Raw genomic sequence first — 26,273 nt, 5'->3', positions numbered from 1 at the left:
TTGTCTTAGGAAGTGTTACAGCTTTAAACCCACTGCTTCAACCTTTCCTAATTCCTTTCAGGTGGTGAAGACTATAGGTTTGCGGGAAGTATGGTACTTTGGTCTTCAATGTATGGATAATAAAGGTTTCCCAACCTGGCTGAAGCTTGAGAAAAAGGTAATGAAATGAGCTCATTTTGATAGCAATAGCACTTAGACTTATATACCTCTTCATAGTGCTTTACAGCTCTTTCTAAATGGTTTACAGTGTCAGCATATTGCCCCCAACAATATGGGTCCTCGTTTTACTGACTTTGAAGAATGGAAGGCTGAGTCAGCCTTGAGCTGGTCAGAATCGAACTTCTGGCAGTCAGCAAAATTAGCCTGCAAAACTGCATTCTAACAACTGTGCCACCTCGGCTCTGAAATATTGTTGAAATATTGGCCAGCAAAAGCCAACAAGAATAGGATATTTGTCAATTCACTTACTCCTATCCCCTTTCTTTAGGATCCAGTGCTGTTAAAATAAAGCAATTTGTTGAGATGGTGTTTAGGTTGGGTATTGATAAGAAGAGATAATCACAGCTATTCATCTGTCATCTCACTTGAATAATAAGGGCATGTGCGCTTATAATTCAGAAAGAGTTACAGATGTCATTGTCCATGTGCTAGGACAATAATAGTCTGTGATGGACTGTAGGGCAAGAAGCCATTTACACCTTGAAGTACTCTTAGCAGACACAGCAGAACCATCTAAAGCAGATTTTCAGTACAACTAGCATTTGGTTTTGTAATTTCAGGTTTTTGATACCGTCTTGTATAGGAATTTCATTTTTTTAAATGTACAAATAAAGATTCTTGGCTGTCTGGTGGGGACCAGTGAGTTGGCAAACTGAGTGTGCACTCACAGTATATGCATACATACTGAGAATCTGAACACAGTTTAGTCTCAACATTCCTTTAATCTACTCATAATACGAGCATTGTGTTTATTTCAGTCATCTCAGTCTCTTGGTACATGTACATAAGTTTCTAAATACTTTTCAAGACTAGTCAATCTGCCTAGAGTGGTCTGTTCTTACAGATACAATGGAGACTAGTCAAGACATAGGACTTCATAGTCCACACTGATTTAAAGAATTACCTCACAAAATTATTTTTCCACTGACCTATTTGTAATCATTCATAGGAGGCATAAATAGTATTAATATCTGTTAAAGAAAAAAAGTGAAGATATAATCTGGTCCTGCACAACTTAATACTTGAATAGATTAAAACAGTATGATGGTATTTAAAAAAAAACATATGAAGTTTATGTTAGTTGTTCACAAGATTTTCCAGATTGTGCTCAGTTCATGCAAAATAGAAGTTTCCATCTCCCTCCCCTTAATTTTATAAAGCTATATATTTATAGATTTTGCAATCAATTCAGTTGAACTGACAATTGAAACAGCTATGTCAATTATCAACGTTAATTTAGTAGATGCTGTTTAAAATGGCTAATCCTATATGCTTAACACAGTTTATTTTGTGCATAGTAGGAGTGCTGATGCAGAAAAAGCAATTTAAAGGGACTATATAAATGTGTAAACTCAGGTTATGTTGTGATACCGAGATAAAGAAGTTCCAAGCAGTCAAGAACACATAATCTAAGCGAGATAATGTTTAAAATACTTAACACCATTTTATTTTTCATTATTGTAATCCAGATGTGTTATAATGATGGATAATTTTTCCCTAGTGGGCTCTTATTAAGCAAATAAACAAAGAACAAGCATACTCTGGTTGACACATGGAGGGAACAAATATTAGGAAGTGTCTCCAGCGTTCCTTACCACAAAGCCAGATGTGTAAACAGCAGCCTTTTTGATTTTTCGAAAAGACATTTCACTTCTGTTAAGTACTAAAGCAATTTCCAAGCTCAGAGAGCACCAAGGACCCTTTATGACCTTCCTAATAGTTACTGAGCAACATTATTGATCAAGTCATAAGAATCAGAAAGGCAACTGAAATGGTTGTTTTAACACTGGTATTTTGGGGGGAAGAATAGCTTTAACTACTTCAGTAGACGCAGTTGTTTTTACAGATTTAAAATAAGTTGATTCTTTGGAGTTGCAGACAACCATACAATTCAAAATATGTAATAACTTAATAATAAAATTTTATTATTGATTGGAATTGGGCAACACCTACATTGAATAAATAAATATCTTTGTTTTCAACAAGTTAGTATTTCATAATTTACCAATACTTATTATTGGTTTTCTTAATTTATCTCTACTTAGGTCTCTGCTCAAGAAATCAAGAAAGAAAACCCTCTCCAGTTCAAATTTCGGGCCAAGTTTTTTCCTGAGGATGTGTCTGTAGAGTTGATCCAGGATATCACGCAGAAGCTGTTCTTCTTGCAAGTGAAAGAAGGAATTCTTAGCGACGAAATCTATTGCCCACCTGAAACTGCTGTCCTTCTTGGATCTTACGCTGTGCAATCCAAATTTGGAGATTATAATAAAGAACTGCACAAGGCTGGATATCTCAGTTCTGAACGCCTGGTCCCCCAGCGGTAAGCACTTCTGTTGAAACCCTGAGGCCCAGCTCTCCCCAATTCTATTGAATGAACTTCCAGATAAGAATGTGGGATATGTAAAAGACACTAGAACAGCTTTTGCAACTGTTACAACTGATAGCCAGTGTAATAAGAAGAGAGTGACACAATAAAATAAAAAGTCAGATTTGTTTTTCAAAATGTTGATAAAGCCAAAATACCAGTAATAGAAAGGAACTACAATATGTTATAATTTTCATGAAATTTAGCACAATATAAGATTTTTAAAAATGTTTTAGAATATTAGGAATGTTCATTGCTTATGGGGTTCTAGTACTGCACATAATAGCAACTAAACATGGTAGTGAGGCTAACACTTAAGGTTTTGAATCAATCACTATCTCTCTTCTCAAACTACTTCAAAGGATGGTTGTTATAGGGAAAATTAAAGGAACTATGTGTACCACTTTGGGGTCCTGAAGTAAAATGTGATCTAAACCTAATGAAAATTGCAACAAACAAATGGGGAAATACTATCAACATAGAGTGTCAGTTGAATAGGTCTATTATTTCTCAATTCACTTCTGGTTTCAGTTAACAAACTAATAAATTGCTGCTACTTAACACTGCCTCAAGACATCAGTTTTTCCATGGAACATTTGAGTACAAAATTCATGGGCCCAGGGACCTTTGCAGACATCTGCACATCCTTAAAGAATAACTTTGTAGTAAAGCTAGAGTTTAATCATTAAAAGACTAGTGTTGGAACTTGATCAAGGTTCATCTTTTTTAAAAAAATCTCAAAAAAGTGACCTTTTTTTACTTTAAATGTTTTGTGCCATCTTTTCCATATACCCAACTTTGCAACACATAACATTTTTGTAAATAAAACAAATTGAACCTTAAATTTCATGGTATATCTTTATATTTTTAGAGTAATGGATCAACATAAACTATCTAGAGAACAATGGGAAGAAAGAATTCAAGTATGGCATGCTGAACATGGTGGAATGCTTAAGTGAGTTATATCATTGAATTTTTTTATTGACTTTTAAAAATTGGTCTTAATTATTTTCAAAATGTCCAATGTTTAACATTCTTATTCCAAACCCACATCTTATATGAGATATAAGCACTAGAGAAGATTTTTAAAGCACCACTTTCTTTGAAGTACCTTTTGTTCTGCACTCATATTAAATTACTATTGATATGAATAAGATATCCAGCATGTATATACTATATAGGCAAAGCCAAGATGATTGAGTAGAGTTAGTGAAATAATAGTGAACACACAAATGGGAGAAAAAGCATAAAAATTGACAAATGGTTAGTAAAGTGCTGATATTCCATAGGGAAGTGAGTTGATTCTTTTAGATCTATTACATCTAGCAGTCTGATTATTTTATTTTCCCAGCACCTCAAAGCTCTGCATCAGTCTTGAAAACAAGTCTTAACATTTCCCATTTCATATTAACCAGAGAAAATGCCATGCTGGAATATTTGAAGATTGCTCAGGATCTCGAAATGTATGGAATCAACTATTTTGAAATAAAAAATAAGAAAGGAACAGACCTTTGGTTGGGAGTAGACGCACTTGGGCTCAACATTTATGAAAAGGAAGACAAGTAAGTGGAGATATTTGTAATCCTTTGTAAGACTAAAGAGCTGCTCTTGTGCCAAAGAATTACCTCATCTGTGATGTGTACTTTTATAGAAATCATATCTGCTAAGGTCACCTTGCCTTTCAGAATATATGCTAAATAATATTGTGCTGGGGTGCATATGACTTCAATGTCACTTACCTTGCTTTATCTCTTTAACTGCATTGTTTTCTCCTTAAATTCATGTACAGGCATGTGGTTTCGGAAGGACAGACAGGGGCTACAGTGAAATAATCAGTGCATGGCTTGTCTTTATTATTATGTATCATACCTTAATGATAATTCTAAAAAAAAAATCAGAAGCCAAGTCCATTTTCAGCTGTCAAATTTTTCAACAAAAGCAAGAACAATCACCTGCATGATCTAGGCTTCAGATATGAGCCAAAGGATAATGTAGACAATCCATGATCCATTAGCACATTCTGCTTTCCATATATAATATAGGCTTGTGATGTTTGCCTCCCCTCACAAATTTCAGGAGAGCTCTGGTGAAACTACTTCCTCCACCGCTTCAGCTGACCTACAGAACTTCCTCCCATTTTGTTGGAGGGAGGAAGAACAAAGGGAGTGACAGACCACAAGGAAAACTGCATCCCCACACCCTATTCTGGCATGTTCCCAAGGGACCTCCCTCCAAGGAGAAAAATGGCTCACCCTTTGACCATCAACACACCCGTGCCAGCAGGCATCTGAGTCACTCATTCCTCCCTTACCGGCCACCACTGTTAAGAGATTTCAGATTTCAGCCTCAGTTCCTAAGCAATTGGGAATAGGGGCCAAAGGGAGATAGGGGAGTGAAGATAAAGTCCTCCCATTGTGCTGAATAACTTAAGGGTTTCTGGGAAGTGTACTCAAAAGGTATGCTGCTAAATTAGGCCACAACTCTGCCAAATTTTAATCCCTTGGGAATCATGGGTTCCAGTTGTTGGATGTATTCTGTAAATTAGCCTATGATGCATTGTGTCACTGAATTGAAGATTACAAAGTATCAAACAGATACATATATTATAGTCTTATAGTCTTAATAACCTGTTCTGTATTGCATGTGTTACATAGTCAGGGAAGAGTGCACATTTTACCTGTGGAGAGCCTCAGATTGAATTCCTGTCATCTTTAGTTAAGGCTAGGGGAATCTCTGTTTCGAGAGCTGTGGTTCATTAGAGTAACCAAGTCTGAGCAGAATGTATTCACAGTATCGCCACCGTGTAAGAAACCTTGCTTAATCATCCAGGATTCTCACTCAGCTTTCTCCCCAATGGAGAACTTTCATTATGCTCAATTGACAGTTTTTTATAATCGGTTATTCCATGCTAGGAGCCATTAGTGTGAAATGATTCTTAGCCAACAGGTTGGCTTTTATCTGGAAATAGCTCAGGTAAAATCAAGTTAAATCCTTGGAATACCAAATTGACAATCTTTGTTATTTTAAGCCATAGCTCTAGGGTTCCTTATTAAGGAAGAGATTTGAGGAAACAGCATAGTGATAATCTGGAAATGAGGCAGAAGTAATTGAATGATAACAATTGAATGTAAAAAGGAATGGTTCCTTTTCACATAATACTTGTTCAATACAGCAAGGATGTACAAGTTTTGAATTAACTTGAGCTTACCTTTGAAGCATAGTAAATTATTTATAAATAGTAACTTGGCTTTGTTTCCAAGACACATTTTAAGCCGTATAAACATTCAAACAGGAGAAATTGCCAGCAAACATTAAAAAAAGGCTACATGCTAGGTCTTTCTTGATGTTTTTAATCAAAATTATACCAAGATTACCGAATAAGGTTATTTTTTTTTCTAGCAACCCTATCACACCTAGAAAATAAGGAGTGTCGCTCTAAGGATTGCATGAGTGAAACTACTTCTAGATTCTTGAATGACAGGTCTCTTTGTGTAGCCACAGTCATTCAAACTGGTTTTACAAGCTATATAAAGCCTGCAGGAGGAAACATTTGCTTCTGAAGGAAAATCTGGGGAGGGGGATGTGCACAGACAATTAAACATTGGCACATCTAATGATATGGAAGTTAACTTGTTGCTTCCCCCACCTTTATTTTTTTTAATACATACATAGAATGCATAGAAATTGCTGGAGGATGGAATATGATAAGGCATACCTTATGATACTGAGTTTAGCATATAATACTGAGTTTAGCATATAAATAACAGCACTTCTATTTTTTTATTATTTTATTTTTATTTTTATTATAATACTATGACAAATACAAAACACACAACATACACACACTCTCTCTCTCTTTTTACAGCTATTTCGTGCTGGTCATCTTCTAATATTTACATTCTCCCCCATTTCCTTTATACTATTCCATTTTCTTCTTGTCCCTTTCTGTTTTAATCAATATGATTGTTAAAAAACAGCACTTCTATTTTTCATTATGAAAACTACCTTTGCATTCCAACACGTAATTACCGCATCGATATCTTTAAAACAGGCTGTATATGTTGAGAAGCATTAACACACAATGCTCCAGTTATAATATTCTGTGTGAGTTATATACTTGTGTGTATCTTTGTATGAGGAGGATTATCTTTGCTCAGATTTTAAGTTCTTACGTAAGCCCTGCTCTAACATGGATCTCTACCAGATAAAATTTACCTACATATTGTAAAGGAGATTTAAATGGATGAAACTTATGTGGAAGAGTCTTTTGTCTCTGTGAGGATGGCAATGTTCCACTTTAAAAATCGTGATGTAAAGATGAATACAGGTGTTAGAACTATAAGCGTACAAAGAGAGAAACTTTGAATTATTTCTCCCCAATCCCTGGTATTTGATGCTATGGAGAAGGGTATAAGCAGTCATGCAGCTTGTGTACTCAGAAATGCTATTTACTATTAATTGGTGCTAATGCTATTAACACCAAGTACCAAATTGTGTTTGGCAAAACACATATTGTCATGATGCCTCTTTGATCGCAAATCCAGGGTGGATTTGATTTAAATCAAATCGATTTAAATCATGATTTTTAAGAGCATCTCTGTCATCTCTCTCCTGCAGCAGCTCCTCCTCTGACCCGCTGTTGACTCACTGACAGTCCCAATATTGCAGAATATATAGCTTCATGCTACATAACTAAGCTCCATTTCATGCTGAATAAACTAAATTATTAATGTATCTTAAATAGAAAACTATCTTTAGATAGATTTTTACTCCAGAAGCATTTTATTAAAATAAATTTGATAAAAATGAAAAAAATTCCGATTTAAATTTTAAAAATCTGATTTAAAAAAAAATCATTGATTTTTATCCACTCTGCATTAAACCAAGTAATCTGTCTTTTTTTTGCTTGGTATCCATCTGGTAAAAGCCATGTTCTGATGTTTGTGAAGGTTGAAGTAACTTTTGTTAGGTGCCAGCTGTTCAACTTATTGCAGAAATCTATAACCAGATTTCTATAATCCGTGACTTATGTCCATTTGTTTTTAATGACAGTTTGAAGTTACAGTGCTCTTGGAAAATGTGACATGCCCATCCTCAAAAGTTACTACCATTACAACAACTCCCACAGTCACGTGATCGCAATTCAAGCACTTGACAACCAGCTCACATTTACAATGATTCAGTGTCTTGTGGTCACATGATCACAATTTCAACCTTCTCTGCCAGCTTCTGACAAGCAAAGTCAATCGGAGAAGCCAGATTTCTTTAATAACTGCATGATTCACTTAATGACTATGTGATTTGCTTAACAACCATAGTAAAAATATTGTAAATTTAAGTCTGACTTGCTTAGTGACCAAAATTCCAGTAGTTGTGGTTGTAAACCAAGGACTACCTGTAATTAAGCCAGATTTCCTGGACTGTGTTGTGGATTGTTTCCTTACCTGTATCTGCTTTGTTGTTTTCAGGTTAACCCCTAAAATTGGCTTCCCTTGGAGTGAAATTCGAAACATATCTTTCAATGATAAGAAGTTTGTTATAAAACCGATTGACAAGAAATCACCAGTGAGTATAACTGATAATAAGAGTTGCTCCTAATGAAAGAGAATAGTGGTTATTTATTTATTTTGTAAGGCCCCACCTGTTAATTTCCATAAATCTTAGAATGAAATTGCATGCTCATTCAGTAATTGAATTATAGTGGAAACACTGGTTTCTATAAAATAAATTTGGTTAATGGCTGAAATTGCTTCAACAAAATGCGGAATGCTCCCTTCTCTTCATCATGTCCATATCAGTATGTTAGACTGTTTGTTGAATCATTTTACTGTATTTATTGAATATTAATATTACAGTCATTACTTTCTTTCTCTTATATTCCACAAAATTGCAGTCTTAAAATTGCAGTCTTAAAAATGATAACTTGTAAAAAAAAAATTATCATAGAAATATTTCCTTATTCAGTAACAGCTTCTATCGTTGCATTGTAGAATTTAATTTTCCAGGTAAATTTGAAATAATCTTTCTGTAAATCTTTTTAAGAGGTTGGCATATTGAAAAAGATGTCTTGTTTTGCTTTCTTTTAAATGGGTGAATGGGTCTCACCAGAAGCTGCTTCAGTTTCAGAAACAACTTCCTCTCTTTTAAATATTTGATTAGTAGAAATTCTTTGCAGGTAAAGACAAAATTTAGTCATGTAGCTATTAACCATATTGAAATTTTGTATTCCAAATATTCACTGGAGCCCTGAATAACTTCATTGTGTTCTTTTTCTTAATGTGAGCCTCATTTTCTCCTTTTGGTATTTCATAATTTCCCTTCTGTCTTTGTTCCATCCTGCAAATGTACTTGCTCTCATACTTTGCTATTAAGAACCTAGGGACAGAAGTTTTGAATTTGGATGATTTCCATACCATTACTAACCCAGGCACAAAGCACAATGAATATCACAAAAGAGGCTGTTAGAGAAGTATTGTTGTAGCAGTTATTAAATTGGTTGGGCTCAGAAATTATTAATGTATTTTTAGTGCTGAAATTAGCAATCATCGGTCAGTTGCCGGAAAAGATCTAATCCCTATATGATTAAGCAGGTTAATTTGTTACTGCTTGGATTTTCCATTAGAAAGAACTAAGGGGCAAGTGAAAAGTTTTAACACAAAAACTATAAAGTAGGGCGCTGCAAGTCTGAAGGTGCATGGGTGTCTTTTTAACCTTTTCATCTCTTCTTGCCAGGACTTTATATTTTATGCTCCTCGCCTAAGAATCAACAAGAGAATCCTGCAGCTGTGCATGGGAAATCATGAGCTGTATATGCGCCGTAGGAAACCTGATACCATTGAGGTCCAGCAAATGAAAGCCCAGGCCCGTGAAGAGAAGCACCAGAAAGAGCTAGAAAGGTGTGTGCAGGAGCATGGGAACTACAATATGGTATAACTCAATTGGGCCCCCTACATTAAGTGTGATCATTCTGCAGTACATATGTTGATAGCCTTACCATACCATAGCATACATGGCAATTACAGGGTTACCAGAAATTAAACCTAGAGTGAGTATAGATTGGTAAGAGGTTGAGTTGCTTGAGACCTTCACATCTTCTTTGCTTCCTTCATGGTTCCTTAATAGAAAAGTTTAGGTCACCAATCATGAGTGATTAGAAATGCGATAAGGGGATATAATTAGAAAAAATTGGGATTCTGCTGAAATGGATAGACTAACTTTAAAAATTAAAGATAAAGAAGACTCAGAATATTATTGGACATGGAATAAATTTTATGAATGGATAGACACAAGAGGTAGAAATGAGAGAAAGTAAGAGTATGAATGTTAATAATTGTTAGTATGGAAAATAAAGATGTATAAATCTATAACTATAGTAAGGGATAAAAATTTAAATAAATAATGTAAGAAGAAATTTAGTTTAAGTTTTTTGGTTATACTATTATAATTACTGGTATTATATTATTATCGTTATTAGTTTGTGTGTTAAGATTTACTATTAATTTTTCTTTGATTTTGCACTATTTGTAAATGATATCTTGACAAGGCACTGTTTTTCAAAAAAAGAAATGCAATCATTATATAATAAGTACTACTCTTGATTTAAACAAATGTTCAGATACTTTCATGTTGTTCTGTCGTGGATATTATGAAAAAAATCAGAAAAGTGTGCTAAATGTTTCTAGCAGGTAAAAAATAAGTTGTAGTCTGTTCCAGTTCTAAAAAATAATTTAATTTTATATCTAAAGAGAGATGTTGGAAAATGAGAAGAAGAAAAGAGAGACAATTGAGAAGGAAAAAGAGCAGATGTTGAGAGAGAAAGAAGAGCTGATGATAAGGCTGCAGGAGTATGAAGTGAAGACACAGAAAGCAGAAAAAGGTAGTACTACCATTGTGTTGCCGAAACCGATACCCATCTTTCTATGTTCCCACTTCTGATCCGAGAAGCAGTATTTTTAACAAGCAATAGCAACATAAAATGTCATGGTAGTACCATGGATTGGGTTTCCTAATTAATAGAAATACCCAGACAGGTAAACGTGTCCTTCTGAGAGGAGAATAGTCTCACCCTAATGACCCCCCCCCCAGGACCTTGCTCTGAGGGAGAATCCCTCAGAGTGGGGAGCAGGAGAAGGGTTCATTTTGCCTGCAGTAACAGGGAATCATGATGTGCTGTTGCCATCTGGATCTGATGTTTGGCAGCAATGCTGCATAGTTCTAAAGTATCAGCCTCCTATGTTAATAATTTGGTTGATCAAAAAATTAATCATTGAAGTAATGTTTGTGTGGTGTCAAGGGCATTGAAAACAGAAGTAATCAGCACAGATTATCTTGGCAGATACTTGGTTTGGAGTGAGTTGGTCTAATACCGTGATGGCGAACCTATGGCACGCGTGCCACAGATGGCACAAAGAGCCCGCTCTCTGGGCATGCCAGCTGTCACCCCAGCCCAGCTCCACCATGCATACGCGCACATCTCCTGCCGGCCAGCTGGTCTTCGGGTCTCTGCCATGCATGCACGGGGGAGGGGCCTTCCCCGTTCTCCACAGTTTCTCACCCCCCCAGCGCGCCCTACCTTTCTCCTTCATTTCTGCCACCCGTGCCTTCCCCGATCTCTACAGTTTCCACCCTCCACAGGTGCCTTTCTGTGGCAGAAATGCAGGAGAAAGCTAGCCCACGCTGGGGGGAGAAACTGAGGAGATCGGGGAAGGCAAGGGCAGCAGAAATGCAGGAGAACCAACCTGGAAGCCAAAATGGGGGTGGGGGACACATGCATGAGGAACGTGTGCTCAGGTTGTATGCGCCGGGGGGCGCTCACATTGCATTTTCGGGATTGGGGCATGCTTGCGTGCCCCATACTCTTTGGGTACTCGGCACCAAAAAGGTTAACCATCACTGGTCTAATAGATACAGGTAGAAATAATCACACTATGATTATAAAACCCAAATGGATGACATCTGCCTTTAATATATAACTTGCTCACAACATGGACACATCCATGTTGGTTTCTTGGCCACAAAGCAAAGGTGATTTTCCTCTGCTTTCTTCTAAGATGTCCCAAAGGTACTTTTTTTTAAAGCCAACTGGGCTTTCTAGGGTTTTTTTTCTTTAAAAATGTTTTGCTTCTCCTCTAAGAATTTGGTTGAAGCTCAGTTCATGAAAAAAAAAACCCTTTGGGACAAACATGAACTGGATGATTGAGAATAGACATTTCTTCTAAGATGTTTTCCAGTCTTCCACTTAGTCAACAGCCTGGGGACTTCCTGCAAGTTGGCCAGTGCTGTCATCTCTGGTGACTAAAGCTGTAACTATTTATCTTCAAAGAATATCTTACACATAAAATGAGCACCAGCATTCCAAAAGCATAAATGTATGGAAGTCAGAAGTTGCACGTCATACTTAGCCATAAAATGATAAGGTGAAGGAACTGCTCTACCTCTCTGCAAATACTAAGGTAATCCTTGACTTACGACCACAGTTGAGTCCAAAATTCATGTTGCTTAGAGAGACGTTTGTTAAGTGAGTTTTGCCCCATTTTACAACCGTTCTTGCTACAGTTGTTAAGTGAATCCCTGAAGTAGTTAAGTTAGTAATATGGTTGTTAAGTGAATCTGGTTTCTCCATTATCTTTGCTTGTCAGAAGGTTGCAAAAGCTGACCCCATAACACTGCAACAGTCATAAATGTGAGTCAATTGTCAAGCATCCAAATATAAATCTGCTGCAATGGTCATAAGTGTAAAAAAATGGTCATAAGTCACTTTTTTCAGTGCTATTGTAACTTCGGTCACTAAGCGAACTGTTGTAAATCAAGGACTACCTGTACTACCTTCTCTCACAAGCAGCCAGACTGGTGCAATTTCTAAAGAGTAGTATTTTTTTTTAAAAAAATCAACATTTAAAATATATGTAGCTGATTTTTTTTTTCCTTTTTGCCAGAGCTCTCAGACCAGATAGAAAAAGCCAGGCAGCTGGAGGACGAAAGAACAAGGGCCCAGGTGGAAGCAGAGCGTCTGGAGACTGAGCGCTTGATGGCTCTGAGAGCTAAGGAAGAGCTGGAGAGGCAGGCGGTTGACCAGATAAAGAGTCAGGAACAGCTGGTATGGATCGGCGGCATTTCAGAAGGAAACTAGGAAAATTGATATTTTGTTTGTTTGTTTGTTTGTTTTTCAAGCATATATAAGATAACAGATAACAGTATAAACATAATTTGAATACATGAAAAGAGTAAGAGTAAAAAGGGACATTAGGACAGGGACAGTATACACGCTGGTGCACTTATGCATGCCCCTTACAGACCTCTTAGGAATGGGGTGAGGTCAACAGTAGACAGTCTAAAGTTAAAGTTATGGGGGTTTGGGGAAGAAACCACAGTCAGGTAGTGCATTCCAGGCATTGACCACTCTGTTGCTGAAGTCTATTTTCTGCATTCGAATTTGGAGCGGTTTACCTTGAGTTTGTATCTATTCTTTGCTTGTGTATTGAATATGAATCTTAGCAAAGTAGTTGGGCTAAGCTCCTCAAGCATCATCAGTGGTTATAGCTTTTTAAATCTTGCCTTTGGTTCTCAAAGCCTTCACGGCAACCTGTAGTGTATTTTCAAAGTAATTCTAAAACATGTAAAGATGATAACGATACCTAAAACGGATACAGTACAGAAAATGGACAACATAAGCCAAATATTTCCTGGATCAATGACAAAATAAAATTTAAGGACACATCACTTTTTACAGAACAGGGATTTCTACAATCTAGTGCTGCTAAAGAGAAAGTGGTTGAGCTGCATTTCGAAATAAATTAAACCCCTGCAGGGATCAATGATACCTTATAGAAAGAAATTATATTTTCCTATCACTCGTGCCGTCCTGAAATGTTGCATTACGGCTCTCAGACTTTCCAGCCGTTATGGGTAAAATCTGGCTCAGGATACTGATAGTTGCAGATCCATCATACCTGGAAGGTACCAGATTGGAAACCGCTTGCTCAAGTTATATTGGCTATAAACTAGTTTTTAATGTTCTAACTTACAGCCAGAAATAAAGTAGCCATTGTTGATACTGCAAGAATAGACAAATGGGTTTCTTATAGCTGGCACTGGCAAATTTTATTTGGGCGATATTTAATAAAACTTGTGAACGTTCTCTTAAGGCCAACTTAATAAAGTTGGATGTTAGTTGTCTAGCCTTAGCATAACTAAAGTTTGCCTGCCTATGTTTTACTTTTTTGTAGCTGCTACCGTGTCATTTTCTGATCCAAGAACAGACTCTGAATGTCCCACCCAATCCAAGCCTGGAGGCTCTAGGAATAGGGAGCAGTTCTCTTGCTGATCCAAAGTACTTCTATCTCATGTAATTTCTTTTTTCCCTCTCAAAAAAGGCTACAGAACTTGCAGAATACACAGCCAAGATTGCTCTTCTGGAAGAGGCAAGAAAGCGCAAAGAATCTGAGGTTGAAGAATGGCAGCACAGGGTAAGCTAATGTGTTCCACTCTGTTTTACTTGCAGGATTTTATCAACTTTAGGTCTTCCCTGGATCGTGATTACAACATGGTTCATTGGAAATATAGATTGTACTGTCTATTGTCCTATAGAATTTACTACACTATAAGATGAGCCACACTGCATCAGAACTGATATTCCATATTTGCTTTCCACAACGGCTAACAGAATGCTTCCAGAAAGCTTATAAAGAGTGCATGAATTGAGTGCTAAAGTGTAGGTCTGCTATTTAAAAAAAACAAACAAGTATTTTTTATTCAAACTAGAAGTATTTCTATAACCAGAAAGGTCCAAGTCAAATTCAGAACCATCCTGCTTTGACTTTTCTAACTTTCCCTTTGCAAGCTGCATGATAGTTCTGTTTGATAGGGGCATAACGTGGAATGGAATCCACGTAAGGAATCCATGTACAATTTTACAAATTGTCTGAATTCCATTCTACCATTGCAAGATAATCTGTTTTTCTGAAATTCAAATATATAACTATTTTGGCCAAGAAAATTGGCAAAATTTTCATATGCAATTCTCAGTTCTCCATTAGTTCTTCAATACATTTCTAATTCCTGACAGTCTAAAAAAATCTTACATGCTTGAACCATTATCTCAACTGAGCAAACATAACTAATCAAAAGACGTATTGTTGATCAGTAAATTTCCATTAAATACTTGACTGTGTGACTTCTATATTTTTATATATTTTCTGGACCTTGCTTTCTTTACTGAGGCCCTTTCAAAATAATTTTGTTTAATAATTATAAGGACCTATCATGTAATGTAACATATTTACATTGTTTTCTCTCAGACATCGATAATAATAAGACCTCATCCTATCAGTATCAGTACAATCCAAAACATTCATTTATCACTGTTAAATTAAAACAAAAACCTCTAGACATCTCAAAAAATATTATTTCCTTTCCAGGTTCATTAGAAATGGATTGCAATTGATAGTTTTACAACATTAGTAACCATCATTGACGCAGTCTGTATAATGGTTTGCTTAAAATAGCTTTCAGAGATTTATGATCAGGCTGTACTGAAACTTCTTCTCCATAAAAGAAAGCAATTTAAAAATCCTGACTCTACATGCATATAGAACTCCTCACTGAAGCTATACTGCAGCTAAACCAGATACGCTGCCATCCTCTGACACGGTTTTGTCACATTATAATAGTTGAATGCAGATTCAATCATTATTAACACTTAAAATTTATTAACTGCTTCTTGTACTGATACCCACTGAAATCCCATGTCCTGTAACAACAATTGACTTATGGAATTGTCACAGTAGTCATTCTTGGAAAAAAATTGGCCATACTGAAAAAATGCTGTTCACTTATTTTCTTCTTGGTAGTTTAACAATGGGTTCAATCTTTGTTTTTGTCAGGTTTCTTGCCACTAGAAGTTAGCAGATGTCTTAAGTACTTTACCTCAGTCCAAATCAATACAAGATTTAAATCAGTAATTGCTTTTAACTCTGAACAATTTTATACAGGCTATAAACCTAGTATTTATCCCCCTTATGAATTTTAAACATTACAGTTTTACATTAATAACTAAACAAACAGCACATTCAACTTCTAAACCTTCCATGTAATCAGTCCATTACAAAGCTCTGAGGAAAGTTCTTCTTCCTCATATAACATACAGTACATAATGTTTTAGTTTTAACTTTTTTTGTTCTTAGTTCTTCACTTTTTATAAAAAATTCAGCCACCCACATTTTCTGCATTCTTTTCCAACCATTGCCCAGGCGCCTTTGAGAAACTCTGTATCTCAGACATGGGTGTTTCCAATCTTTGGTCTTTGGCATTACAATTGATGACAGGCTTTCTCATTACTTCTCAAAATAACCAATTCCTTATCAGTACACCCAAGGTCTTTTAAGTGAGTTACAGCCTACTCCTTAGCTCTACAAACATCAACAGCATGTTCCAGTGTTAAATCATCTGTCCCTAGCAGTCTGACTCTTACTCTTTCAAGTCTTATTCCACGTAGTCACGTAGTCACGTAACTGTCCAAACTCACAAGACTGCACTAAAAGTTTTAATTCTGTTACGTAAGCCTCTGTTTCATTGTAAGAAATGTATTTTGTAATGTTCCTTTTGTAATGTCCTTGTTTGATACATAGCAAGTTTCAAATTTCTCAACACCTGCAAGAGCTGCTTATTAAATTTCTCTTCAAATTAGAATGTATTAAATATGTCTGTTGTCTCCTCCCCAGCAACAAGCTGAAACAAGACTGCTTGTAATTTCTTATTATTTGTATTGACCCTACTTGCCACAATAAAGCTCAGACCTTTGTTTCCATCTCCAAAATTCTAACAAAACCTAAACCTAGAGACTGTTGATTATACCTACACCACACTCAAAGCTTCTCAGTTGACTTCTAACTCTACATTATGTTTACACAACAGACATAAATAATAAGAAAGGCAAATTCAGGACACAGCTAGGCTTTATTGATAACTTGCAGGCTACATCAGCGATAGAGAGCATTCATGCAGAGATGACTCTTTTTATCCACTAATATTCTTCTTACATTACAACATATAACTATACCAATTTGTGTTTTCCAAATATTATATTCAAAAGCATATTTGAGAGTCAGGAACATAGTCATTGGGAAAAGGGAATGGAGGCATGGTTGAAAATTAAATTATTAATTGAGATATTATTAAATTATCATAAATCTGTATATTTTAAGATTATTTTGGGAACACATAAAATGTCATATCAGATATCACCTATTTTCTAAATAACATTATCTCTGGAAACATATTCTTGGTTTCCCTTTTCTAGGCTAAAGAAGCCCAAGATGATCTGGTGAAAACAAAGGAAGAATTACACCTGGTAATGACTGCTCCACCTCCTCCACCTCCACCTGTATATGAACCAGTGAACTATCATGTCCATGATAATCTTCAAGATGAAGGAACCGAGTCCTCTGGCTACAGTGCAGAATTCTCAAGTGAAGGCATATTGAACGATCGTAATGAAGAAAAGCGAATTACTGAAGCCGAAAAGAATGAGCGTGTCCAAAGACAGCTGAAGGTAGGATTTACCGCACAATCTGTTAGCATTTATTCTCATTCTGAGTACCATTTTTTTTTTAATTTATATGCCGCCCTTCTCCGGAGACTCAGGGCGGCTTACAATGCGTTAAGCAATAGCCTTCATTCTTTTGTATATTTTATACAAAGTCAGCTTATTGCCCCCACAAACTGGGTCCTCATTTCACCTACCTTAGAAAGGATGGAAGGCTGAGTCAACCTTGAGCCTTGGAGAGATTCGAACCAGCAGAAATTGCAGGCAGCTGTGTTAATAACAGGGTGCACTAAACCACTGTACTATCAAGGCTCTTTTTGTAATTTCCCCAAGAAGGGAGAAAGATGGTAATTGAAATTTATCTTTTTTTCAAAGTCTTAAGAAAGGTTTCACATTTTATGGAGAAAGAAGATAATGATGTAGGACATAATCTAAAAATCTTTGCCACCATGTATCTTATAGTGGAAGGTAGAAATGGGTTGGCAAATTTAAATGATTCAGATCTTGTATCTTTTTCTAACGCTAACCATTATAGGCTCTTAGATGTGACTATGCTTATGGCCATAGAATGATATGTACAAAACTCACCCTCAGATAGCATTTGCAGAATTTCATATTAGTTTTTGTGTTTTCCTCATAATGTCAGTTTCATAAATTTATTATTTGTGCAAGTGTGTAATACTGTTGTTTAAATGTTGCAGACGCTGACTGATGAACTAGCTCAGGCCAGAGATGAAGAGATGAAGACTCCGAATGACCTAATCCACACAGAGAACATGCGACAAGGCCGAGACAAATACAAGACACTGAGACAGATACGACAAGGGAACACCAAGCAGAGAATTGATGAATTTGAAGCTATGTAAATGTAGTTTCAATGAAGACTCTGGGAAATGCAGATTTTGAATGTTGACGTTTCTTCGTGAAAGGTCACTTGCAAAGTCATAGCAGTAAATAAAGAAATAAACTCCCACACTGTCAGGTGTCAGCTGAATTTAATAGAAGCAGCCGCCAGGATTTAAGTATAAGGAGAATGGTCACAGAGATGTAGTAAAATCCTATTAATATTGTGTCAAAAAACTAATGTCAAAGGGTGTCTCGGAATCACTTTTTTTCTACATGTTAAAAGAGTTTTGCAGCTTTAATAGAGGGCTTTTTACTACCACAAGTATATCCAGATTTGTTTGGGGTGAGGGAAAATGTTGTGCCATGTTTCTTGTTCTTAAACACTCATTGTATTTGAAGATTATGATGTTCTTACGTCTCAAGTCAGTCCTCCATCTCACTTCCTCTTATTGCTGTAAAAATGTCACAAAAGAACTCTAAAAACCTTTCATCTTGACTCGGACAGGTTCCCGGTAATCATTCAAAGGGAGTACATGATAGGCACACTTGGATGCCTCTCTTATATCACAGATAGAGGGAAATTGTCGGTGTTCAATATTATTCAAGTGTTGAACTGCAGCTTAACCAATCAGCTGTAGTATCATATTTATATAATATATATATATATATAGATACGTATATACATATGCGTGTTAAAGATATAAATAGCATATAATTCTAGTTTGAAAAGGTTTTTTTGCTTTGTATATTTTGTTATTTCTTGACTTGTTAAACGAATGATATTTGGGGGGAAAAAATCTAATCTCTTGGGTGAGGCACGATCTAGAAACCATTTGTAAAGATGATTTTTTTACTTGAAAGAAAATTGTAATGCATGCCTGTGATTCAATACAAATAATTTCACTATTCCTATTTTTTTCTAACAAATTTTCTAATTTTTAAAAAATGGTACCGTTTCAGACTCCTGCCATGAAGGGACTTTTATCAGCTTTTTAAAATGTCTCTGTTGAAGAGAGTTGCTATAGATTTGCCTCAGTATCCCCTTGCTAACCTCCATTTGACCACCATCACCTCCTAGCCCGCCCCTGCCTCCAATCCCATTTTAGGCTTTGGAAATCATCAGTGTCAAGAGTACCGTATGTTGCTAGTCCTGCTTTACATACAACTTTCTATGCTGCTTTGTATTTTGAAGTTTATACCTCTGGAATCCTGATATAGTGTGGTGGGATGATTTGTTGAATGCAATCGGCCCATAAATAAAAATCTGCAAGGCAACATTTTTTTTTCTCTTAAATTTCTCCATTTCTTATTTCTGAAAAACTATGAAGCAAACCATTTGTTCAAGCAACATGGAATATTAATAATAAAAGAAAAAGGTAAAATAATTATGGAAGAAATTATGACACTGAAGGTAAATTTTTAATAAAGTTCAGTATGTAAACTAGTAACACAGAACAGCAAAATGTTTGCCTTGGACGCAAGATAGAAATTAATAACTATAAGCTTTAACCAGTATGGTAAGGTTTCTAAATAGTATGACCCATGTTTAGCCTTAATCATAGTTAGCAACTGAACCAGCTGATTACTGAATAGTACTAATGTTAACAATAGGCATGGCAGCTGCCATCGCCTCTATTGCCAACATCAGATAGCCAGCAATCTGCACGATACTACTACTGAGGAAGGGTGGGTTTTTTGTTTTTATTTTTGCTTTCCTGTTTTCTGTAAAGAACAAAATCTGCAATAACCTGATCAGAGCCACCACACCCAGGAGTCTGAAAGGCTTATTGTTTGTTTCCCAGGAAAGATGCTCCTACCTGTGGGTGATGAAAAAATCAAAGTGGAATGAAAGAACTGGTGGCTTCTGCATTCAATGTTATTTTCTTGGAAGTCCAAGATTGTTTAACTTTAGGCTAGCCTGGGTTTGGAAAACATTAGACTGAAGCCGAGCTAAACCTGTAACAGGCCATAATTACATCTTATGAGTAAAGCATGTCTCCTTAGCCAGGGTCTAACCCATTGCTTAGATTCTCCACTTGAACTTCACATGATTTGTGGTCCTGTAAACGTACATCTTTGTTTCATCTCAGTTCTAGGTAAGTTTGCATTGTCTGTAGCCTTGTGAATACCAAGAATAATTACTTGATAATGAGAAAAGGGGTGGGTGGGTGTTGCCCCAACCTTTTTTGAGCTTCATTTGTTCACCAGGACAGCTGCATTCACATTTGTTCAAAAGCATTCTGCACTCCTGTTTTATCAGGACCTTGAAGATGTGTACAACCCAACGTGGTATTTTGTAATTGCCAAATTACCCATATTATTAATTCATTCCATTTTATTAAAATGATGTTTGTAATTTAGCTAAATGGGAAAGTAGCATACTGTAAAAATTAGTAGCATCTTTATTCATTTCCCAGATGATATTGGGTTCAATATAGTTCCCAAACATATTCTTAGTAAAAAAAAAAAAAATTGTAGATGGCTACAGATTCCCAGATATTTTTGCAGACAGTAGTGTTAAAAACATTTAATACTTCTTGTAAAAGATCTTTCAGAGTTACTATAGGATACCCTGAGTATATTTGGTATTAGTCAGTTTTCCTTTTAATTTTTCCTATCCTGAAATTAGAATATATGTAATACTTGCCTAAATAACTTAGCACTTCATAAAAAGACTGAAGAATGCTGCTTTTCTATGTAAAGGAATATAGGCATATGGAAAGGACAAGAGATAGACACAACTGTCAGTTGAGTAAATAAGCTGTTCAAGGATTCCTCCTGAGCTGCATTTTTATAAACAAAATAGTATATAACTTCCCCATAAAACTGCAGTAGTCATGGCCATGAGAAAAAAAAATAAAAATCAATACAGAAAATATTTTTATTAGGGCCAATAGAAGTTTCATAAAATAATTACAAGTTTCAAAGTTCATTTTTATATAATTTTATACAAAGTTTTAAAAAGGAAGATAAAAAAACTAACGCAAACAAAAGGAATTGGAAAGAAAAGTCTAATAAAGGGGGGAAAATAGAAGGCTTCTGATCTTTACAGCAAGTTATAAGTAAAATTATAAATTTAACTTTTAAGTTTACAAATGACTTCTCTTTCTATAATCTATTCTGTTGAATTATAAAACCATAAATCAAAAACCATTTTTCTGTTTTATGCAAAAAGTTCATAAAGGGGTCAGTAAATCATTAAGAAACATTGTCTTTTCTCTGACCAGAAAATATACATTGATATCTATTAATCTTTAAAATTCTCTGATACTGTATACCAGTGGTGGGTTGCCCCCGGTTCGCACCGGTTCTATAAAACCAGTAGTAAAACCGGCGGGAGGCTCCGCCCACTGACTCTGACGTCATCAAAAAGCTTCTATGTTTTGAACTCTCTGACATCTTTCCTCCCTGTAAAGGGTTAATTTGTTTTGTAAAGATTGTAAAACGTTCATCCTCAAAACAGGCATAATAAGAACCTGATAATCCATCTGGCCGGGTTTGCCTGGTTTAATCTTTTTTTATAGTTTCAGAAACTTTCTCTATTTTTATAGATCCATTATCTGCTTCTGTTCCTCTATAATCCTTGGTAATTTTTGTTTTTTTAGATACTCATTATTTTCTCCAGAGAGATGACACTTTCTTTAAACATGTTGGAATATTGATAAAATACTTTTTATATAACCATGCTTTCCATTAATACAGTATCTCCTTGAAGCAATTTGCCTTCAGTTCTTAAAGACTTTCAGATGGGATTAATTTACAACTAAAGAGAGAATTTTCTATGTGGCAGGATAAGACAATTCCATTTGGTGAATCAACATTTTCACTTTTGGATTACAATATTACAATGGCACCTATTTAAAAACTGCAGAGGGGATGAAAGGATCACCAGGGAGAGGAATTACACCAGAATTACTTCAGAAAATGTTTCAGAAATTAGGCTATAGGATAGCTGAATCCCTTGATAATAAATTGAGAGCAAAGACAAAAAAGGAGATGAAATGAAGTTGTAAGCTGTGTAAAATAATCTTCTGGGGATGTAAAAACTAATGACAAAGTGGTGATTCTGGAAACTAAGACAAAATTTAAAGGAAAGAGAATTGGAAAGACAATAAATAATTTGGCTCTATTGCAATTCAGAGGAATGAGATGTAGAGCAATCCCAGAAGATTCTGGTGAAGGTATTTGAGAAAAGGTTATTAAAGCTATATCATTTTTTTTTACTGGAATAATGGGGATACAGAGGCTCAAATATGGTTATAAGTAGAGGACTACCTGTACTGTTTCATAAAGGATTTACAGAGGGACTAGTAGGTTTCTCTTAGGAAATTGGTGTTTGGTGGAGGATTGGGATGGAGTGATCTCCACACAACTGGATAGAACTTTTGAGAAAAATATTAAATCAGACAGGTTTCAGAGTTCGTAAGAATTCTACACAGACACAATTCGTTAGAAACCAAACAAGATGAGGAAAGGAAAAATATTGGCCGATTCCTGAGCCACCTTTATCCCAGTTTTCATTCTTAGATGGATTATTCATTATTTCCTCTTTGTTTAATATCAAATAAAACCTACACAACTATTTTACAGTTGAACTGGATGTGGAGTAATTATTTGGTTCAGCTATACAACCTTATGCATTGGGTTGGCATTTAACTGTATATGAGTCATTTGGCAGTAAGGAAAGAATTGATTGCCACAGAAAGAGACTAACAGGATACAAATCAAGCTGAGAATTATTCCATTTACCATTGTTAGTGTCATATCTGCTTACTTTGGTCCTTGGGTTGTTTATTAAACAGAAGGCTATTAGAAAGAAGGCTATTACAATAAGGAGCAATAAAGTAATTTCAGCATGCAACAACTAGATCAGTAATTAACATGGATGGGTTTCAAAGATCATAAATTTAAAATGTGAGCATGAAAAATCAGAAAAAGGTCTTTAAAAAATCAAAATGGAAAAGGCAGTAGTAAAACAGAATAGAGCATGAGAAAGAAATATTTATTCTTTATATCTGTGATAGAAGATGTGTCAGTTGAAAAGTTCTCACTGAAGAAACTATTCCATTAAGAGATTGTATTAGCTAATAGCTAACATTACAGGAGTGTCTAATTCTTTGAAACATTGTGGGATGACTCTGGACTACATCATTTCGGATTGAAGGTGGAAGCTTACATCACTGAATATGTGTATGTGTGTGTTTTGTTTTTAATGTAATACATCAGGGGTGTCCAACTTGCGGTGTCAAGTCGCCACATGATGTATTGTGACTTTTTCCCCCCTTCACTAAACTGGGCCAGCGTGTGATGCATCTGACCCACGGGCCGCAAGTTTGACACCCCTGTAATACATTCAATCAGATGGTCATTCTCTTTGGAGTTTTTGGTGCTCTCTGAATCTGGTCGTTTGATTGCAGAAATTTCATTATCCACACTCCCTAGCACTGATGATGTTACCTAGAATGGTAATGAAACATCTGCAAGCAAACAACCAAACTCAGTGAACACAAAAAACTCCACAGTTCAATCCTGAGCTACATATATTCTCTTCTAGAATAGAGTAGAGTAGAGTAGAGTAGAGTAGAGTAGAGTAGAGTAGAGTAGAGTAGAGTAGAGTAGAGTAGAATAGAATAGAATAGAATAGAATAGAATAGAATAGAATAGAATAGAATAGAATAGAATTTTTTATTGGCCAAGTGTGATTGGACACACAAGGATTTGTCTTTTGCATATGCTCTCTGTACATAAAAGATACATTCATTAAGAATCATAAGGTACAACACTTAATGATTGTCATAGGGTACAAATAAGCAATCAGAAAACTATCAATATAAATCGTAAAGATACAAGCAACAAAATTACAGTCATATTGGAGTCATTCTATTGTATGAACTCTTAACCTCAGAAACAAGGAACAATGAGCATGTTTCCTGATGTTCCATGTGAAAGCTTTGTCACCACCTGAAATATTCTACAAAGTGTGTAATTTTGGGGGGGCATAACATAAACAGGCTGAGGACTAGTAGCAAAATTAGCATATATTGTGTTTTGTATTTTATGCTTAAAACTGTTACACAAGAAAGGTGATGTTAGTAATTTAGTTTGTAGATTTTACAGGTGAGGTAGATGTCAAGAGAATAATATTCAAGAAGAGTAGTTGAGAGTTTTGCTTTTAATGAGATGTAGGATATAAAATTGTAAAAATAAATAATAATAAATGCCACTAGCCCCTTCTGATGAACCATTCATATAACTGGCTGACATACATATAAGCTTACTTCTAGTAAACACATAAAATAAGAATACAGGAGCCAGCACCATCTTTTATTTATATATGTACAAAATTAGACAAGTGGTTTGACTTTCATACAGATCAAGCTGGAAATCTTCATTTGTTATATTTTGAGAATGAAACTGGCTTGGGGAATATCTTGCTACTGATATCAAAATAATTGTTATGTTGTTGTGCTTTTTCCACGCAATCAGGAAATGCAGTTTTCTCCATCTACCACCATTACCATTTTACTCATTTTCATACTTAGTTCTTAGTTGAACTGTGACAATAGGTCAGTTGGTCTGAATTGTAATTCTTAACAGACCAAGAAGCAGAAACTGAAAGTACTTCATGAAAATTCACTGAAATCATTGATGTTATTCCACTACCCATTTGAACATCAGATATTCACTAGCATAGTGGGTAACCCACTATACTAAGAAGTACTGGGTAGCTAGAATAATGATCTTCTCAAAAAAAAAAAAGAAAAGAAAAGAAAGAAAGAAAAAGAATTGACCTTGAATCAAATCTAAGGCCAGGAATTTACTACATCCATTCAAATGCCGATGACTTTATTTCATTAGATCTTTTTTTCCAGATATTTTCAAAATAGAAATCCAGAAGTATTGCATGAAAGTCATAGTTACCTCCAATTGTTTATCCTCCAATATTAGGTTTAGGTTAGGTTTAGGTTTATTTGATTTGTATACCGCCCTACTCCCGAAGGACTCAGGGCGGTGAACAGCCAACAATAAAATACATAAATACAAAAAATTTAAAAACCAGATAAAATCAAATTAAATCATTTTGGCCCAGACAGATTAAAACACCCCAATAATTTAAAAACAGATTAAAATTTACATATTTAAAAAGGGAAGAAATTAGGCCAAGCCCGCCTGATGGAATAAAAAGGTCTTCACAGCACGGCGGAAGGAGCGCAGATCCGGGATCCTCCGTATCTCCGGGGGGAGCTCATTCCAGATGGTAGGTGCCCCCACAGAGAAGGCTCTCCCCCTAGGGGCCGCCAGTCGACACTGTTTGGCTGACGGCACCCGGAGGAGTCCCTCTCTATGAGAGCGTACTGGCCGGTGGGAGGCTATTGGTGGTAGTAGGCGGTCCCGTAAATAACCAGGTCCTAAGCCATGGAGCGCTTTAAAGGTGGTAACCAAAACCTTGAAGCGCACCCGGAAGACCACCGGGAGCCAGTGCAGCTCGCGCAGGAGAGGTGTTACATGGGAGCGCCATGTCGCTCCCATTACTACCCGCGCGGCCGCACTCTGCGCCAATATTATGTCCATTAAACTCTGGACTAGTTTTTAATTATGTTCTCTAATGCAAGCTGATGGCTATCATTATACCTTGAATGTATTCAGTCCAGATTTTAAAGCAGATGCAATGGCTGTCTACAAATATTTAAAATAGTACAGTATATATCATATGACATTTTTTCTTTGCTCCAGGGACAGAAGAGAAACCAATGGGTTCAAAGGTATGTGAAAGGGAACTTTGATTAAACATTTAAAGAATGATGAAGCAGAATGCACTGAAAACTTCTGGTTTTTCTTCATTTGATATATTAAGCGGAATATATATTTATTTAAATAGTTTATAAAGCCATACAGTTCATAATAATAATTCTGGTCAGCATAAAAAGATTAAAACACAACAATAAAATATAACCCATGATATTCTGGTTAAAATGACAACCCCAAAACATAAAGGCCTATCATCAACAGTGCTCACCTAACTACCTGATCCAAATGCCAGGGGGAATAACAGGGATCTGCTGACCTAGATAAATCCTTAAAAAAAAAAAAAGCAGGGACAAACCTGGTTAATGCTTTGGATGGGACATTTGTGGAAGAGTCAGGAAATTCTATGGTCACAGGGCATATTTGTACTATGTGCAAACGTAAACTACTTGGATGTGTTTATGAAATTTCCAGGAGTCAAGCTCAGCAATTTTACCTAGCTGGCACAGGGAAGGGATTACATGATCTCTGGAGTGCATTCTAATTGCACTCTAT

The 26,273-nt window shown here is 35.9% G+C and overlaps 1 protein-coding gene across 2 annotated transcripts in view; it reads left to right on the top strand.

Annotated features, from left to right (window-relative positions):
* Positions 1–19,249, top strand: part of EZR (ezrin) — a 39,145-nt gene extending 19,896 nt beyond the window's left edge. For both annotated transcript variants that reach the window (XM_034428548.3, XM_034428549.3), the window contains exons 4-14: positions 62–157; positions 2,265–2,539; positions 3,456–3,539; positions 4,000–4,146; positions 8,053–8,149; positions 9,317–9,480; positions 10,330–10,460; positions 12,520–12,680; positions 13,957–14,049; positions 16,881–17,132; positions 17,828–19,249. In XM_034428548.3, the coding sequence (XP_034284439.1) occupies positions 62–157; positions 2,265–2,539; positions 3,456–3,539; positions 4,000–4,146; positions 8,053–8,149; positions 9,317–9,480; positions 10,330–10,460; positions 12,520–12,680; positions 13,957–14,049; positions 16,881–17,132; positions 17,828–17,992 (1,665 nt within the window). In that variant the 3' untranslated portion in view covers positions 17,993–19,249. The remainder of the gene's footprint in view (positions 1–61; positions 158–2,264; positions 2,540–3,455; positions 3,540–3,999; positions 4,147–8,052; positions 8,150–9,316; positions 9,481–10,329; positions 10,461–12,519; positions 12,681–13,956; positions 14,050–16,880; positions 17,133–17,827) is intronic.
* The last annotated feature ends 7,024 nt before the right edge of the window (positions 19,250–26,273 follow it).

This window comes from Pantherophis guttatus, chromosome 1, assembly GCF_059756535.1.
Source record: "Pantherophis guttatus breed Tessera chromosome 1, ASM5975653v1, whole genome shotgun sequence".
In the NCBI taxonomy this organism is placed as follows: Eukaryota; Metazoa; Chordata; class Lepidosauria; order Squamata; family Colubridae; genus Pantherophis; species Pantherophis guttatus.
Note: the sequence above shows the minus strand (reverse complement) of the source record. Positions and strands in the feature narration are given on the sequence as shown.